This window comes from Thermobia domestica, chromosome 8 (assembly GCF_964235325.1).
Source record: "Thermobia domestica chromosome 8, izTheDome1.hap1.1, whole genome shotgun sequence".
Lineage (NCBI taxonomy): Eukaryota > Metazoa > Arthropoda > Insecta > Zygentoma > Lepismatidae > Thermobia > Thermobia domestica.
In genome coordinates this window covers 224,260,497-224,280,492 of record NC_137461.1, presented here as the reverse complement: position 1 = coordinate 224,280,492, position 19,996 = coordinate 224,260,497, and the positions used below count along the sequence as shown (strand labels likewise).

The 19,996-nt window shown below is 38.1% G+C and overlaps 1 protein-coding gene across 1 annotated transcript in view; it reads right to left on the bottom strand.

The window, feature by feature from the left end:
- Dh44 (corticotropin-releasing diuretic hormone 44) overlaps positions 1–19,996 on the bottom strand; it is a 715,870-nt gene that overhangs the window by 20,980 nt on the left and 674,894 nt on the right. Inside the window, exons 3-4 of the mRNA XM_081769453.1 lie at positions 12,052–12,378; positions 221–498 (exon numbers count right to left, since the gene is read on the bottom strand). Of these exons, the coding sequence (XP_081625579.1) occupies positions 221–498; positions 12,052–12,357 (584 nt within the window). The 5' untranslated portion in view covers positions 12,358–12,378. The remainder of the gene's footprint in view (positions 1–220; positions 499–12,051; positions 12,379–19,996) is intronic.

The window sequence follows — 19,996 nt, the reverse complement described above, 5'->3', positions numbered from 1 at the left end:
GTGATTTTGTTTTGTAGTCAGTTCCTGCAAAATCCCCTCTAGTTATTGCTCCCGCTAGACGGAAATAACTTTTAAATTCCACAAGTCGACTTCATTTCTTTCAAATATTCCTTGTAGACCTAATCTGTTAGTATTGGTGTTTTCAGTATGTACAATGGATTTTCAGAAAATTTAATAAACATAAATTATTAAACAAATAAACAAAGAAGTTAAACTTTACCTTGTGTTTCCTGTTTCTTCTGAGTTTAATCTGTTTTCGTTAGAGTTGTTGACGTTGTCTCTGGGGAATTCCTCATTCTTGCTTTTGGACTCATTATCCGATGCTTGTGCAGTCACATCCCGTTTGCCAACAGTATCAAGTATCTTGGCGTTGGCCTGAATTTGGTTTGCAGATACTCGCATCTTCCTTCGTGCGAGCTCCAAGAGCAGACGTTGACGTAACACTTCCAAAGGGTTCACTATCGACAGGGAGGGTCCATTTCGCTTTACTCTTTTCCCCTGAAACAATATACATGTTTTAATATTCATGAAATTTAGAATAGAACACTATGCATGAAAGCAAATTTCTTGCAAAGTGCCTTAATCTATGAAACATTGTATCACTATGTGAAAAAAATGTCGCATATCTTGTAAATGATGTTTCATAAAAAAAATAGCTTCTTTTTCGTTATATGTTCGAAATATTTTAAGATTTCAATAGGAGGAAATAATACTAAAATGAAAGTGAAATGAAATGAAATATTTCAGTTTAACGTTCCACGTTACATCCTTTAGGCCAAGTGAATGATGATGGAAGAGTCGGTAGAATGAGAATGTGGAAGGAACGGGAGTACCTCGAGAAAAAACCCTCTTTGTTGTGTACTAACTTTGAGCCAGATTCATGAATTCCTACTGTGTTCTTAAATGTATTTGCGCTAGTGTAATTCTGTAGTTCTCATATTCTATACATTTTTTTGAGCTTATGAAATCTTACCTTCCCGTGAGAAATCATGTAACGACTCTCTTCTCATTTAATTACAAATTCCGAATATTTATTTTCTTCTTTTGTCCTATATTCTAAAAAAAAAAAAAAAAAAACCCATGCAAATAGGTATATAATCTACACTTTAATTCTTCACTTAATTATATATTTTGGATTCTATCCCCCCCCCCCCATAGCATCGGTTCTGAGAGAAACGTTAAACTTTGTAACAACTAACCAACCGATCTCGACAAGTGAATATCCCATATTAACGAAATATCAAGCTAACATATAATATACGTATTTTACATTAGTGGCGTACAAAGAATTTCACCCAGAATTACACCTTGTATTTTGAGACATGAACATCTAATTTTAAAACTACTATACTTCGAGATTGTTCACACAAACGTACCTTTGAAGACTGTTAAATTGCATTACAATTTATTTTGTTTTATTTTTAAAAGATTCTGTAATTCTATTATATAGTCTCTCTCTCTCTCTCTCTCTCTCTCTCTATATATATATATATATATATATATATATATATATATATATATATATACATATTACAGAATACATTGCTTGATTGTTTTATTAAGATAGACATAACGAAATCAATGAAAGAGTGCATTATAAAAAGTGTTATTTTTTTTTATATTGAAAGTAGTGTTTACGTCTAGATATTTGATTTGAAAGAACGCGAACCATTTCCAAGACAGATTGAAGTTTTAATCGATAGTTTCATCAGGTGTATGAAAGTTCCTAAGATTCTAACAAACATATTTTTTCTACAAATGCATGGGGGGAGTGGTAGAGAGCTTACCTCTGGTGTGAGGGGTTCCTAGTTTGATTCCTGGCCAAGTAAGTTTGTAGTGTACAACATCATGTCCGTGAGTTTCCTGGGGGCACTCCCGTTTCCTCCCATATTCTCATTCCGCCAATTCTTCCATAATCATTCATTTGCCTTAATCATTCGACTGCTTTAGGTTAAAGAGCGCAATCGAGGGACGAGTTGAACTGACAGATATTTCTACAAATGCATAGGCCTTTCTAAAATCGTGACTAAAGAATGAATAATTCATTAGTTATTTTTATGTTTAATGGAAGAGAAATGATCAAACTCTTGCTGAATGAGGAGCAATTGTAACTTAAACATTTGAACTTCTGCGTTTATATGAACTTTCTTACTGTATTCACTATAAAAAATATTGCAAATCGTGGCCATGAGTACGGCAATAAAAGATTTAAAAAAAAAAAGTTATTGCCGTTCGTGATCTCAGAAACAGACAAACGTACAGCGCATGGTGCTTAGCGTTAGATTTCGAAGGAACCTTCATCAGCATCAGACACCTTCTGTAACATATCTGCAGCTGCGGTATGCCCTGGCGATGAAGCTTAGGGGTCTTGAACAAAGAAGTCCGTGAGTGTGTGTGACAGGTCTGCCTCATTGAACAAGGATTCCGAACGGAGGTGATTGTCCAAGGAATGAAGCAGGTGGTAATATGATGGTCCGGTAAGTATGGTGGGTAGAAGTGTCTTCCAACTAAATCGCTGAATAGTATCCCTGCCGTCCTTGCCACCGTGATTTAAAGAGTTAGTGAAGATATAGCACCCTTGCGATTAATCAACGCTGTGCAATAACACATATAGTTAAAAATGTGGACAAAAGTAATTTTTCGAACTATATATATATCATCGACTCAAATTAATTGTAGAAATCGCCTCCTATATTCAATCTATTAGAATGAAACCACTATTTTCACAATTACGTAATGCATTGTATTTACGTGCGTTCAAAAGTAGCTCAACTTCTTGTTTCAACGAATTCTCGATTCCGTAACCCAATTTTGAATATCCCCCCCCCTCATATCAACAGTATGCATAAAAGTGTATATATATTATTTTTATGTTTAGGTTATAATGTCTAAGTCTCTGATAATAAATATAATGTGCACTGTAGTGCTACAGTTTCTAAAAAAAAATACAAAATATTTATGGAGTTATAAACATATTCATAAAAGGATATCTCCAAACTTACAGGTTGTAAATAGTAGACCTTTAAAAATTGACAGAAGGTTTAATTACGTCATTGAAAGGACTTACGTCAATTTCAAGATCTGGAAAACGTGTTTCTGTATCCCCCCATCACGAAGTGCACACGAGAAGCATTTTCGGACAATTACTTTTATCGACCTTGAAACAGAGAGATTACTTATCTGTCACACTTAACCAACTTATCCTTAAGTACTTTAATTTGTCAAGAGCAGGGGCGGATCCAGGACCGACTTCTGGGAGGGGCGGTGGGTTGTCATAGTGCTACTTTTAAGGGCTCCAAACTTTGGGATGGGTTTTATTTATATATAAAAATAAGAAAATTTCCTCTTCTGGGGGGGGGGGCGATCGCCCCGATCGCCCCCCCTGGATCCGCCCCTGGTCAAGAGCTATCTTTTGTATATTTTGCTTCTGTCTATTGTATAGTGTGATGAGTAAGAAAGACGTTGCTTGTCTCGTCGATAATTTCATGACATAATTACAGGAAAGAAGAGCCTTGCGTGCAACAAGAAAGACATATTGAGTAATATGTAAGAACAAAAATCTTTGAGTTTTACGTCCCATGGTTGTGCCACTTAGGCTAAAAGAGACGGTGATGATGAGAAATGAGTGAAATGGTGGAATGAAGAAGTGGAAGGAAACGGTAGAACCCCGAGGAAGCCTACGTACACGGTGTTTGTCCACCACAAAGTTCACTTGGTGCAAGCTGGGATCGAACCAGCGGCCCCATGCACCAGACGTGAACGCTCTACCACTGAGCCACCGCGGCCCCCTATATAAGAACAAATTTCGGTTAAATTTCTACATGATGTATTGATAATGTGTTTTTTCTTACATGTTATCAGCGCTGGAACAAGTGTTACAGCACGGAATATGCGTTCGTTCATAAATATAGAGACTAGTTATAGATAAATATGAAATTACCAATTGCAGATATTCTGTCCACCTCTTCATCTGAGGAGGTGGGGAGGCACGCGTGTCCGTCAAAATAATTTCGTGAATTTAATGACAAACGTAAGATATAGAAAATTAAAATTCGCAAGGAAAATAATAAGTGTAGCTGAACTTTCTTATAACTCCGATGTTGTATTCAAGGGCAAAGTTGGAGCAAAATTATATATATATATATAAAAGACTAAAATAACAGTTACAGGAGATAAGAACATTCAAGATACATGGTCACAAGAAACAAACAAACAAAAAAAGCCACTAAATTATCAGAACGAGAAGTTTTATTAATTATTATGACTGCAAATTTAACGATACATTAGTGCGTGACGATTAGAAAGCTTTCAATGAAACAAAGTATGGCCTATATCCAGATAACTCTTCAGTTATGAAATTAAAATAATCAACTATCATTAAAAGAAAAGTGTTAGTAAATGACGTTAATGTGAAATGAAAATGCATTTTTTAATAATCCACATAATAACTAGAATTTTAGAACTTCTACTAGAAAACGATAGACCAACTACAAACAGAATATTTTACATTGCAAATAGGGTTTTGACGATAGTTGTGTCCTTTGAGATATAAACTGATGAGGGCTCAATGTGGCAGTCGTGACGAAAATTTATTTATGACATATATTGTTCCTTTACTATTGGATAATAATGAAACCAGAGATCATGCGTGGAGGACTGAATGCACATCATCAACCGTTTTTGTAGGCCTATTTGTTGCCAGTGGATTCATGGATGTAATTATCTAAGTAGAAAGAGAATACATGAAAAAGCAGAGAAGTGACAATATGATATACATTATTTCTTGTCATTGTCGATGGTTGGTGTCTAAATATGTCATGCCACCACTAATTCCATGAAAGGTTGGAAAGAAGAAAGAAAGTTATCCGAGACATCTTTAAAAGTAGAATGGAACTTATTGTGGATGTACCTAAGTCTGTTAATGGTATTACAAGTGATGATAATATTGCCCAAAGGTTTTTCTAGAACACTGAAATAGGTTCAAAATCGACAGAAATAAATCGAGAGCTCTCGTTTCACAACAGAATTGAAAACAATTTTATGTGGGCATAAAATGAATATAATAATATTACAAACCTACTACATGGAAGCAGTTGAGTTATATGTGAGATCGTATCCGCATGTATGTCGCTAATAGTACAGAAAATTCTTATCGACAGAGCAGTAGTTCTACATGCAACCATATTACAAATTGAAGAGATTTCCGAAGAATCAATTAAATCTCGAAACAAAGATATTAGAAAATATAGAGAAATCTACGAAAATGTTTAAGGAGAAACACCAATTTAGATTTCTTCCACACGTTAAGTTCTGACTTACTAACTTGAAGTTTAGTTGAACTTCAAAGGAAAACAACTTCAGGAGTGACTGGTCTTCTGTGCATATCTAAAGAAGTAGAGGAGAAAAAAGATGACAATGACAACTCTTTAAAGTTTGCTTCCGAAGGTGAGTTAGACGAGAGCTCTAGAGAGTTATTATTTTATATTATATGATGATGTAATTTCTTTAGTTAATTGTGTCAAAATACTTTTGATGTGTTTTTCGCTATACTGCTCTGTTTTCTTCTGCTGCATAGCATATTGTACCCATTGCAACTGCTGCAAATACAAGTTCGCAGTAATCGTGGCCAGTGGCATAGGAGCTCGTAATGCACAATTTGGCGACTAGTCCACTAGACACAGAGCATGACTTTGCGTGAGTGAAAAGTTTGTCTTGAAATATGAGGCATAGGGCGGATGGTGACAATGTCTGGTACGCTAAGAGGTGTCATATTGGACCCAATTTTTGTCATTCGTGAGTGTTTGACAATTATGGGTGTGTTGGGGTAACGAGACAGAAACGACAACCAGGTTGTTACTCGTTGTTCCTTGTTGGCTGTCGACAATTTAAGGGATACCCATTTGCTCAACTTATACCTTTCTCTATGCGGTGGATGTAAAGTATAGCTGTTTCCACAGGGACCTGGAAGCGTTCAGCAAGTTCATTACACTTTTGATTACTGTCCTTCTCTATGGTTGCCTTCAGATCGTCATCCAATACCTGTGATCGCTACTGCTAGATCATCAAAAAGGGCCAGATTTCCCGACCTGAACCTCTCAAAATAAAATCCTGGTGGTATGTTAGTTCACGGCATCCTCCCAAAATTTCTGACGTATTCTACGTCTTTATGAGGCTGCAACTTAAAGTCACACAACAAGCAATAGCCATCAAGTTGCTTCGATACCTCCATTTCTCTTCGATATTGAACCAGCTGTGATTGGTGTACGTGCGCAACATGTATGTATTGGAAGAGGTGAATAGTCACACTAGCCTTCCATTGCTTCTCCAGCGCGTAAGTCACTTTGTTTCCTCTCTTCGACCACTTTATGAAATAGAACGTCAGCAAGGGCAAGAACTTCTTTGGTAATCTTGTATATTCTAAGTGCCTCTACTATTATCTGAATCAGTGTCATAGAGATACGTGATAATTATTATAGTGATTACTAACTATTGTCTTATACAAAATTGTAATCCGCAGGAACCTGTGTCATAGTTCGTAACGCAACTCTCTTACAGACAAGATAGTGAGAGAAGAAACGACTTGATTTATGGTAAATGATGTTGTGTGAGGTCTTCGAATTGATTAACTGCATCAGATTTATAAGTTCAGATGTGGTTCGGAGGCTACGAAAAGTTTCCTATAGATGTAAGATGCTTAAAAAAAGACCTTTAAAAAACGAAGATTTTTCTATAGCTTTTTCGTTTGGTCTTTTAAAAATTTTAATTTTAATGAGGAAAAACTAAGTTATTCAATATCAGTTTTCCTATTATAACACGGAAAAGGAAAATAACATTAAATCATCATGTTCTAGAGGAAAGCGAACAAACTTTAGCGAATAAAAAAAGTAATTGCATAAATAAATAAAAAGGAAACGAACGTGGAGACTGCTAGTTCTCTACTTCCAATGAATATATACTATCGTAATTTCATGACGTTTCATGACGTAGTTTCATGACATGTTCCAAAACAAAAGTCTTTTAGTCGAAACTTTAATAGTGACAGTGATGACTGTTGAAAGTACGGTGGTCATATTTTGTTTCTCAGAATGAGCATTTATACCTTAGCTAGTCACATACTTTAAAAGAATAGACATTTTTATGGGAAAACATAGGCCAAAAAGTCATAACATTTAGGAAACCTCAAAATATATGAGTAGGTAGAATTTTGTTGTACTTTACTATTAGGAATATTCATATTTAGTCAATTGATTAAACGTCCTTGTCAATATCGAAACTACAGCTTAAAGTGGTACATGAACCACTACTTGCTATTTTATCCGAAGCTACGCACTACCGGAGATCGAACCTGAGTTCACGAGGAACAAACTGCACAAGCATTATCGATTTGACTATGAAAAGATTTGTGTTTTGTTTCAAATACCAAGTGAATAAAAGAATATTTATCACTATGCTATGCTTAGAATACTTTTATAAAATCAGAGCTGGGGAGCACGGTGGTTCAGTGGTAAAGCGCTTTCTTTTCGTGTGTCGGGCCCCTGGTTTGATCCCCGGCCAAGTAAATCTGTGGTGGACAACATCGTATCCGTGGGTTTTCTTGGGGAACTACCGTTTCCTCTCACATTCTCATTCCACTAACTCTTCCATTATCATTCACTTGCCTTAATCACCCGTCTTCCTTAGCCTAACCGACATAATTGTGGGACGTTAAACTGAAAGATTGTATTTTGAGAAAAATCAAAGCTTTTCAAGCTGAATGCAAAATAGAGTGATTATTGAACAAATTTTGTAGGATTAGTTTGAATTTTAATGTCCGTTTTCAGCACGGAGGAGCATCATATTTAAAGTTGGTTGTTTCCAAATCAACTTTCCTCACCTGAAATTGAACCTGCGGTCAACCGCGTAGAAAGCATGCGTATTAACTATGCTTGAACTCAGAAAGTGATATAAGCGTGCATCTAATAGGGAGTTAAAACAGTACTTTCATGCTTTTACATGTAGTTATTTGTTTCCTTACTTTGCTTGTTCATTGAAGTTTAGCATCCGTATTCAGCAATGAGTCTACCTAGGTATAGCAGACACGGATCTACAATTTAACGTGGAAGGGAGGGTCAGGTCCTCAAAATAGTATTTCAATTGCAACTATGCAATCCACGAAACTAGTGGCGGATCCTCATGGTAGTCACATCGATAAAAATTTAAATTTTAGCGATGCAAAATAAGGGTACAAAACTTAAGTAGTGTACTGAGTGTTGAATAGAGCATCTGAAGCTTACTTCCCTTAGCTTGCTTGTTTATGCAAATGCACGCAAACCATAAACAGAGCAAATGCAGACCAACGATAAACAGAGCACAGAGAGAGGTTCTAATTAGAACCTTGTACGTATTTACAATCATGTGAACAGAATCTCTACAGGTTTTGGTGCAAGATGAACCCACATATTACCAAGTAGTATTACAAACAATTAAAATTCGGATTAAAAAAAAAATAGTGAACATTTTAGAAATATCTAATTGGAGAAACTTCGAATAATGAACCAGAACCAGAAAATGGTACGCAGTCATGGAAAGAAAATGGTAACATGAGTAGGAAAATTAAATTAGAGGATGTACATTGAACCAGACCATTAAAGTACGGAAAGAAATAAGAGTATAAAACATAGAAAGTGGAACCAAAGTACTCACATGTCATGATCTCCTCAATACTCACATTAAAAGATTAAATATAGAATATAATCAAATATTTTACTGCAAACTACACTAAACGCCGGAAAATGTAATTTAGAGTAATGTTAGGTATGAGCAAACAAATGAGGCTTGGAATAATATAAAAAGGACAATATAAAATTAAATAAATTTCAGAACTTACAAGTAAACCTTACGTTTGGGTGAATCGAGTTGCTGACTGAGACACATATGAGAAAGTAGTAATAAATGTGGTCAGTATTTCAGTGAAGTTGTAGGTGCGAAGCTCCAGGGGCTTAGGAGATACAGCTACCAGAACATCACATGGAAGTACAGAATAGTCTTTATACAGTTGGAGGTAAAAGCTCTGTAAGACCTCTTGTAATGACAAAAGGTGAATAACAAATATATGGGTACATATTATTACTAGGGGGAAGTCATATAGTAAGGGTATACCTGACGACGGCCATCTTGAAATCCGCCATTTTGAATTAAGTTTAAGTTTTTAAAATAGGAATAGGGTCATGTGATACATGATTTAAGGCGCAAATTTAATCAGAAGAACAATGGTGATGTTAATTTTGATTTACGCGCAATTGATAAAAAGTTACAGGGAAATTAAATATTGTTGCAGCATATGTATTAGTCCTTTACCCCATATTGTAAATTTTGTGTTAATGATAATAATTAAATAAAAAGCAGGTGGATAAATATTAGGTCTATGGTAAGAGTTGCCTTGATGGCGGCCATGTTCAAATCCGCCATTTTGAATCAGACAAAAGTTTTAAACAAAACGCATAACATTGACACCTTATTAATAGCAAATTTTACCATAAATCCAACGGTATAACCATTTTTGCTTTATCATTAACCTGCAAAAAATTAAATGGGAATAGAGTAATGCAATAGATGATTTCGGGCTGATACAGCAGTAACAGAAAGTGACGTGAACATATGGCACCGTGATAGGTTCATACAACTTCAGTTGTTTACAATTTACCAGTTCAGTGCTCCTCGTTTTCGCAATATGATTCGATTCGCTTTCAATCAGACTGGAATGCAGAACCTGGACGTTGGATCGCTCCTTACGACTACTGCTTTGACGGAATTGTTAACGACAAATGTGTCAAGTGTAACTCGATTGCCTTTGTCAGGTGTGTTCACTGTGAGCAGAGCATTTGTGCAAGTCATGCACTCTTTTCTGAACTACATATTGATTGTACTAATTGAGGACTTTTCTGGAAGAAAGACCCAATTTCAATTATGACTCAATTCCACTTTGGTCATTTTTCCTTAAATTAGCAACTTATTTATGCGATAACAAATGCTGGTTAATGATAAAGCCAAAATGGTTATACCGTTGGAATTATTGTAAAATTTGCTATTAATAAGGTGTCAATGTTATGCGTTTTGTTTAAAACTTTTGTCTGATTCAAAATGGCGGATTTGAACATGGCCGCCATCAAGGCAACTCTTACCATAGACCTAATATTTATCCACCTGCTTTTTATTTAATTATTATCATTAACACAAAATTTACAATATGGGTAAAAGACTAATACATATGTTGCAACAATATTTAATTTCCCTGTAACTTTTTATCAATTGCGCGTAAATCAAAATTAACATCACCATTGTTCTTCTGATTAAATTTGCGCCTTAAATCATGTATCACATGACCCTATTCCTATTTTAAAAACTTAACCTTAATTCAAAATGGCGGATTTCAAGATGGCCGCCGTCAGGTATACCTTTACTATATGACTTCCCCCCTAGTCCTAATATGTACCCATATACTTGTTATTCACCTTTTATCATTACAAGAGGTCTTACAGAGCTTTTACCTCCAACTGTATGAAGACTATTCTGTACTTCCATGTGATGTTCTGGTAGCTGTATCTCCTAAACCCCCGGAGCTTCGCATCTACAACTTCACTGAAATACTGACCACATTTATTACTACTTTCTCATATGTGTCTCAGTCAGCAACTCGATTCACCCAAACGTAAGGTTAACTTGTTAATGCAGAATTTGTGAAGAAGAAGATTAGAAAAATAAGAAAAAGAAGATTTATATGATTCTAAGACATCAAACTGTAAAATTTTATAGAAGAAGACATGGAAATCTATTATAAAGAAAACAAACTTTCCCGGGAAATAACCCGGAACAATTGAAAAATGAAAATGAAATCTTTGAGTTTTACGTCCCACGGTTATGCCGGTTAGACTAAAGGAGACGGTGATGATGAATAATGAATGAAATGGTGGAATGAAGAAAGTGGGAGGAAACGGGAGAACCCCGAGGAAACCCACGCACACGGTGTTTGTCCACCACAAAGTTCACTTGGCGGGGGCTGGGATCGAACCCGGGACCCGAAGCACCAGAGGTGAACGCTCTACCACTGAGCCACCGCGGCCCGCGGAACAATTGAATCTCACTTTCGTCTATGTGCGTGTGTTCCTTATATTATATGTGTTTGTGACTGTGAACGTGTTTGTGTTTAGTGTGGCAACAAATCAAAAGGAAAATTGAACTAAACAGAACAAAATTATGTTTTGAACAAAGAAAACAAATCCAAGAACAAGCATTAATAAAACATCCCTTTTGATTATGTCCTTATTTTAAATTTTATTTCTGTGCGAGCGGTCCCGGGTTCGATTCCCGGTGAGGCAATCGGTCGAAGAAGTGTAGAAACTTTTTCAGGCTAGTCATCCGAATTAGGATTTCCTGGGTTTTCCTCATTCACACCAGGCAAATGCCGAGGTAGTACCTAACTTATAGGTCCCAGGACGCTTCCTTCCTTCTCTTTCCCCGGATAGCGTGAACGTCGAGAGATGTCATCCCTCATATGTGACGAGCACACTATTCGGGGAAAGGGAAGGAAGAAAGAATTGGGGAAGGGAGGGTGTCGCCAACGGGAATCAAACCGGCACCGCTCGCACGAAACGCGAGAGCGTTAGCAACTACGCTACGCGGGGGCACAATATATGATTTAATAAAATTAGTGGAATAAAAATGTGAAAGGAAAAGTGAAGATCCCGAGAAAACTCCTGGCACAACGATGTTGTTCATCGCAAACTCAGATGGTCTGGGATCGGACCAGGAATCCCTCAATGTAGAGGTAAGAGCGATGCCACTGTGCCACCATGATGGAGCTCAGATTTATATTGAATTTCAATCTGTGAGGTTGGATTCAGTTTTGTGTAGGTGTGATTCCAGTTCTCATTGTCTTCTATAGCATAATATAATCATATTATGGAAACAATTTTTAATCAATAATTAAAATATAAGCATATTTGCCTTCTTTTAAATATAAAATATTTACCTCAAAAGAATTTTGTAAGATAAAATATAACTGATTCTACTTACATCCAAATTTCTGTCACTGTCGGTAAGAACGAAGAAGCGTGGGTCATCCACAGTTTCCCATTCGGATAAGTCGTCATGAGGATCCAAGATGGGCGTCGCTGCTTGTCCGTACTGGGAGAGCATCTGAGATTCCTCTTCTCCACTCAAAACTGGTTCACCTCCCAGGAGGATGGGGAAGGATGGCGTTCGAGGTCGCTTCATTAAGGGCATTAGTCTGTTGTAAGGGATGGTGAGTGTTGCAGCATTGGAAACTGTGATGCAGCATACGAGGAACGTCACAAACGTTGTAAGGTATGATGGACTCATACTTAATACTGAGGAGAAATCCTGAAAGTAACAAAGAAGACAGCGGAATGTTATTTTATTGTAAATCATGTAAAATGAATTATAGAAGACTAAAACTTAAGAATATTAATAAATTATGTCCCACAAAGAACGCAAATTTTGAAATGCCCGCCATATATGTTGTAGTAAGTTGGCAGTACTGAACGGTACACGATTTTCATTTGTTGTCCTTATGTGTTGTAGTCACGGAACGCTGAATAGCTCATAACTATCATCTGTTTTTTTTTTTTTTTTTTGTACGGGTAGGAATGGAGCACTTCACGACGCAAGAGCGTGTTGTAATAGTGAAGAGTGTAGTTAAATTTACATTAAAGTTGCATCATCTAGTCGTGACCTAATGTCACGTAGTAATTAGTCCACTTTGCACACACAACTGTATTGATAAAAAAAAGTTATTTACATACGTTACGAAACATAGCTGAGCGAGCGTTAGCGAGCGAAAGGGGTTAGGAGACCCGCAGGGCTCGTTTGATTCCACCTTTGCACCCTGATAATATCACGTGACATTACGTCACGCTCAGGTTGTGCTACTTCGACGTAAATCTAACCTTACCTCATAGTGAAAACTTATTATAAATGTCCTGAAGCGCTCCATTCCTACTCGTACAGAAAACAAATCACGATCATGCGCTATTCGGCGCTCTGTGACTACTAACCACATAGAGAACAGATGAAAATCGTGTAACTTTCAGTGCTGCCAACTTACTAGAACAGAAATGGCGGGCATTTCAAAAGTTGGTTCTTTGTGGGACATCCCTATAAATACCACATACTAAGTACACGTAGAGGGAGTATCAGTACTAACATATGTGTTTAACAACAACATTATGATGTTTAAGAAAAGATAAAGATGAACAAATAGAAAGAAGAATGCAGTAGAATGCACTTCTACAGTAGTCTTTTTTTAGGTGTACGCGTATTTAGAATCATGGGTCCAAATCAAGCTATATGCTACGAAAAATAATTATTAGATATATAAATTATATGTATATAAATTTGTTGGGATGGGTTGGATTGATGTTGATCTCTTTCAGCACCCAGGTTTTATCAGACGTGGACCTGTAGCTTAAAGTGAAATTCGAACCACATGAACTCTCAACGGGAATCAATTTAGCACTCCTGAACCAAAAGCTCCTGCACTCCTGTACGCTAACATGTATAAATCATATGTATAAAACACATTGTACATAAAATTTGTCGATAGTACACAACGTTTGTATGTTATACTGCCAGTTTCTGAGATTTATCCTGCATTTATAAAATGCTTTTAAAATATTGATTCTTGTTCCATATAAAGTAATAAATCAGTTTTATAATAAATTAATCTCAAGGGCACTACATTGTAAAAAGCGGTAATTGAAACTTTATTTTCGCCAAGAGATAACCACTTATGTACCTGCACCTTCACTTAATATATATATATATATATATATATATATATATATATATATTTATATATATATATATATATATGAAGTCAGGGACATCTTAAAATATCATAGTGTCTTGTAAGGTAGAATTTTACTTTCATAATATATTTTAGATCTCCTTGAAGCAGATAATCATAATCGCAGAAAAGAGGTAGAGGCGACTCGTGAGGGAAGTCACATTGATAAAATATAATGTTTCCTCGCTTCAAATTAACAGAAGAAAATCTAGTTAATGTTGTAATTTTTGTATACAAGAATAGAACTTTAGGTAACTCTCCTATCTTTAGCTTGAAAAAGTAAAACACCATTCTTTTTTTAGTGATATAACTTCTCTCACAAGCCGCGCCTGAAAAAGAGGTAACTAAAATGTGATTAAAATTTAAACGTAAGCTTTATGTCATCATGAAATTAAGAAGTTTGTTAATCTAATATAGAAACTAATTCACTCTTTGTTGCTGTTAGAACTCAGATCATTTATTGAGTTGATTTTGAGTTTAACGTGCCTTTCAACAGCGAGGCTATATGAGACGGGACCTACTGATTAACGTGGAATCCGAACCACATGAGCTCCCGCCGGGAATCGAACGTGGGTCTCCAACGCTACGAGAGTTCATTCATTTTCGTATTTGTTTATTGCAATATCCCGCACATAGTTATATTTATTAGATGCTTTAATTTGTAAACAGCAGCACATGCGATTTTACTACAAGTTGCTATAAGAAGCAGACGACAGGAAGCATCGCCATCACTGTGTGTTAAGATGGAAGAAGAACACCGGCGCCACCGCTATCCAGGAGAAGGTATAAAATTCCAAGCATAACAACAACCGACATCAGCTTCTTCTGATCACTCCTACTCTCTTAACCTGCAGTGCAGCTCTGAGAGAACTCTAACTTAACCCAAGCCTCTTATCTTGTAGTGGAGCTCTGAGGCCTCCTACCCATTCTGCTTGCCCTTTAGCTTTGAGAACTTAACCTATCTCTTAGCTTGCAGTGGAGCTTTGGAAGATTTCCAACCACAACCACCCAGCTTGCTGTGGAGCTTCGTGGTTTTCCTTCTCGCTCAACTTGAAGTGAAACTTTGCAGAGGAGTCTTATCTCTCTTTGATTGCAGCGGAACACTGAGAATCCTAGCTCTATCCGTTGGCTGCCAGGGCTTTGGGACACCTATTTATCCTGATTACTTGGAGGAAATTGTAATTGTCTGTGCTATACTGTTTTATAAGAGTTTCTTTTTAAAATAAAAAATGTGGTAGAAAATCGATTTCTCTGAGTTCCTTTCTTGTACCTAGCAAGATAATTTTTTACATTAGTTATTGATATCAATAAATCTTTCAGCTAGAACTGACTCACGCCAACTGCCCTTAAAGTACGTCAGGTCACGGGTCATTATCCTGGAGCTGTCCCGAAATAAGTAACAGAAAGCTGTATCCTCTTCTTTGATTATCATCTCTTATTATCTATAATGTGTAGATGTCACCATACAAATTTTCGGATGCAGAGAAGCAGAAAAAAAAATAAAATTTTAATTGTTAATTTGTCCTGAACAAAGGCACTGTAATCTTCCAAACTAAATTGATTAATAAATTCAACTTTATGCTCTTCAGTTATTACTTTTCCAGTTAATATGGACGTGCATTATCAGATTTACGCTCCACGCTTAATGTTTTTTTTTTTTTTTTTCTGTTAAGTGGATAACACATGCAAGCAATGGAAACTAGGATCCCGGTAGCACTCCTTACCTTGAATAAAATAGAAATCTCATTATAATATTCAATAGGTCCAGTCCTATATACTCTTGGTGCTGAAAGGGACGCTTAATTTTAATTAAACGATCAGATTCGTCATAATATCTCAGGAACCTTTAGATACATCATAGGGGAGAGCTTTGCTCATACTCAAGGTGCATTTCGCCAGCCCCCCCACCTTGGAGTTTCGAAACAAAACCTATGCCAATCGTTTGTGCTACGTTTGTGCCGGAATGTACCGCAACAATTTTCGTTCGTACCACTTCCAGTAGGAAGTTATAATAGTTTTAAAGTGGGGGGGGCTGGGGAAACGGCAGCCCCCCCACCTTGGAATTTCGAAACGAAACCTATGGCAATCGTTTGTGCTACGTTTGTGCCGGAATGTACCGCAAAAATTTTCGTTTGTACCACTTCCGGTACGAAGTTATAAGGGTTTTAAAGTGGGAGGGGGGGCTGGAGAAGCGGCAGCCTCCAAACTTGGAATTTCGAAACAAAACCTATGGCAATCGTTTGTGCTACGTTTGTGCCGGAATGTACCGCAAAAAATTTTGTTTGTACCACTTCCGGTACGAAGTTATAAGGGATTGAAGTGGAGGGCTAGGGAAACGGCAGCCTCCAACCTAGGAATTTCAAAACAAAACCTATGCCAATCGTTTGTGCTACGTTTGTGCCGGAATGTACCGCAAAAATTTTCGTTTGTACCACTTCCGGTACGAAGTTATAAGGGTTTTGAAGTGGAGAGTCTGCAGAAACGGAAGCCTGCAACCTTGTAAATTTCGAAACAAAGACTATGCTAATCGCTTGTGCTACGTTTGTGCCGGAATGTACCGCAAAAATTTTCGGTTGTACCACTTCCGGTACGAAATTGTAAGGGTTTTGAAGTGGCGGGCTGGGGAAACGGCAGCTCCCCCACCTAGGAAGTTCAAAGCAAAATTTATGTCAATCGTTTGTGCCTGAATGTACCGCAAAAATTTTCGTTTGTACCACTTCCGGTATGAAGTTATAAGGTTTTAAAGTGGGGGGCTGGAGAAACGGCAGCCTCCAAACTTGGAATTTCGAAACAAAAACTATGGCAATTGTTTGTGCTACGTTTGTGCCGGACAAAAATTTTCGTTTGTACCACTTCCAGTACGAAGTTATAAGGGTTTCAAAGTGGGGGGCTGGAGAAACGGCAGCCTCCAACCTTGGAATTTCGAAACAAAACCTATGCCAATAGTGTGTGCTACGTTTGTGCCGGAATGTACCGCAAAAATTTTCGTTTGTACCACTTCCGGTACGAAGTTATAATAGTTTTAAAGTACGGGGCTGGGGAAACGGCAGCCCCCCACCTTGGAATTTCGAAACAAAACCTATGAAAATCGTTTGTGCTAGGTTTGTGCCGGAATGTACCGCAAAAATTTTCGTTTGTACCACTTCCGGTACGAAGTTATAAGGGTTTTAAAGTGAGGGGCTGAGGAAACGGCAGCCCCCCACTTAGAAATTTGAAAACAAAACATATGCCAATCGTTTGTGCTACGTTTGTGCCGGAACGCACCGCAGAAATTTTCGTTGGTACCACTTCCGGAACGAAGTTATAAGGGTTTTGAAGTAGGGGGCTGGGGAAATGGCAGCCCCCATCTAGGAATTTCAAAGCAAAATTTATGTCAATCGTTTGTGCTAGGTTTGTGCCTCAACGTACCGCAAAAATTTTCGTTTCTACCACTTCCGGTACGAAGTTATAAGGGTTTAAAAGTGGAGGGGCTGGAGAAACGGCAGCCTCCAAACTTGGAATTTCGAAACAAAACCTATGGCAATCGTTTGTGCCGGAATGTACCGCCAAAATTTTCGTTTGTATCACTTCCGGTACGAAGTTATAAGGGTTTTAAAGTGGGGGGATGGAGAAGCGGCAGCCTTCAAACTTGGAATTTCGAAACAAAACCTATGGCAATCGTTTGTGCTACGTTTGTGCCGGAATGTACCGCAAAAATTTTTGTCTGTACCACTTCCGGTACGAAGTTATAAGGGATTGAAGTGGGGGGCTAGGGAAACGGCAGCCTCCAACCTAGGAATTTCAAAACAAAACCTATGCCAATCGTTTGTGCTACGTTTGTGCCGGAATGTACAGCAAAAATTTTCGTTTGTACCACTTCCGGTACGAAGTTATAAGGGTTTCAAAGTGCGGGGGGCTGGAGAAACGGCTGCCTCCAAAATTGGAATTTCGAAACAAAAACTATGCCAATAGTGTGTGCTACGTTTGTGCCGGAATGTGCCGCAAAAATTTTCGTTTGTAAAACTTCCGGTACGAAGTTATAATAGTTTTAAAGTGCGGGGCTGGGGAAACGGCAGCCCCCCACCTTGGAATTTCGAAACGAAACCTATGAAAATCGTTTGTGCTACGTTTGTGCCGGAATGTACCGCAAAAAGTTTCGTTTGTACCACTTACGGTACGAAGTTATAAGGGTTTTAAAGTGGGGGTCTGGGGAAACGGCAGCCCCCCACTTACAAATTTCAAAACAAAACATATGCCAATCGTTTGTGCTACGTTTGTGCCGGAATGTACCGCAAAAATTTTCGTTGGTACCACTTCCGGTACGAAGTTATAAGGGTTTTGAAGTAGTGGGCTGGGGAAATGGCAGCCCCCACCTAGGAATTTCAAAGCAAAATTTATGTCAATCGTTTGTGCTAGGTTTGTGCCTCAATGTACCGCAAAAATTTTCGTTTCTACCACTTCCGGTACGAAGTTATAAGGGTTTAAAAGTGGGGGGGCTGGAGAAACGACAGCCTCCAAACTTGGAATTTCGAAACAAAACCTATGGCAATCGTTTGTGCCGGAATGTACCGGAAAAAGTTTCGTTTGTACCACTTCCGGTACGAAGTTATAAGGGTTTTAAAGTGGGGGGGCTGGAGAAGCGGCAGCCTCCAAACTTGGAATTTCGAAACAAAACCTATGGCAATCGTTTGTGCTACGTTTGTGCCGGAATGTACCGCAAAAATTTTTGTCTGTACCACTTCCGGTACGAGGTTATAATCGTTTTGAAGTGGAGGGGCTGCAGAAACGAAAGCCTGCAACCTTGGAATTTCGAAACAAAAACTATGCTAATCGTTTGTGCTACGTTTGTGCCGGAATGTACCGCAAAAATTTTCGTTTGTACCACTTCCGGTACGAAGTTATAAGGGTTTCAAAGTGCGGGGGGCTGGAGAAACGGAAGCCTCCTACCTTGGAATTTCGAAACAAAAACTATGCCAATAGTGTGTGCTACGTTTGTGCCGGAATGTGCCGCAAAAATTTTCGTTTGTAAAACTTCCGGTACGAAGTTATAATAGTTTTAAAGTGCGGGGCTGGGGAAACGGCAGCCCCCCACCTTGGAATTTCGAAACGAAACCTATGAAAATCGTTTGTGCTACGTTTGTGCCGGAATGTACCGCAAAAATTTTCGTTTGTACCACTTCCGGTACGAAGTTATAAGGGTTTTAAAGTGGGGGGCTGGGGAAACGGCAGCCCCTCCACTTAGACATTTCAAAACAAAACATATGCCAATCGTTTGTGCTACGTTTGTGCCGGAATGTACCGGAAAAATTTTCGTTGGTACCACTTCCGGTACGAAGTTATAAGGGTTTTGAAGTAGGGGGCTGGGGAAATGGCAGCCCCCACCTAGGAATTTCAAAGCAAAATTTATGTCAATCGTTTGTGCTAGGTTTGTGCCGGAATGTACCGCAAAAATTTTCGTTTCTACCACTTCCGGTACGAAGTTATAAGGGTTTAAAAGTGGGGGGCTGGAGAAACGGCAGCCTCCAAACTTGGAATTTAGAAACAAAACCTATGGCAATCGTTTGTGCTACGTTTGTGCCGGAATGTACCGCAAAAATTTTTGTCTGTACCACCTCCGGTACGAGGTTATAATCGTTTTGAAGTGGAGGGGCTGCAGAAACGAAAGCCTGCAACCTTGGAATTTCGAAACAAAAACTATGCTAATCGTTTTTGCTACGTTTGTGCCGGAATGTACTGCAAAAATTTTCGTTTGTACCACTTTCGGTACGAAGTTATAAGGGTTTCAAAGTGGGGGGGGGGGGCTGGAGAAACGGAAACTCCTACCTTGGAATTTCGAAACAAAACCTATGCCATTTGTTTGTGCTACGTTTGTGCCGGAATGTACCGCAAAAATTTTCGTTTGTACCACTTCCGGTACGAAGTTATAAGGGTTTGAAAGTGGGGCGGCTGGAGAAACGGAAGCCTCCAACCTTGAAATTTCGAAACAAAACCTATTCCAATCGTTTGTGCTACGTTTGTGCCAGAATGTACCGTAAACATTTTCGTTTGTACCACTTCCGGTACGAAGTTATAAGGGTTTTAAAGTAGCGGGGCTGGAGAAACGGCAGCCTCCAAATTTGGAATTTCGAAACAAAAACTATGGCAATCGTTTGTGCCGGAATGTACCGCAAAAAT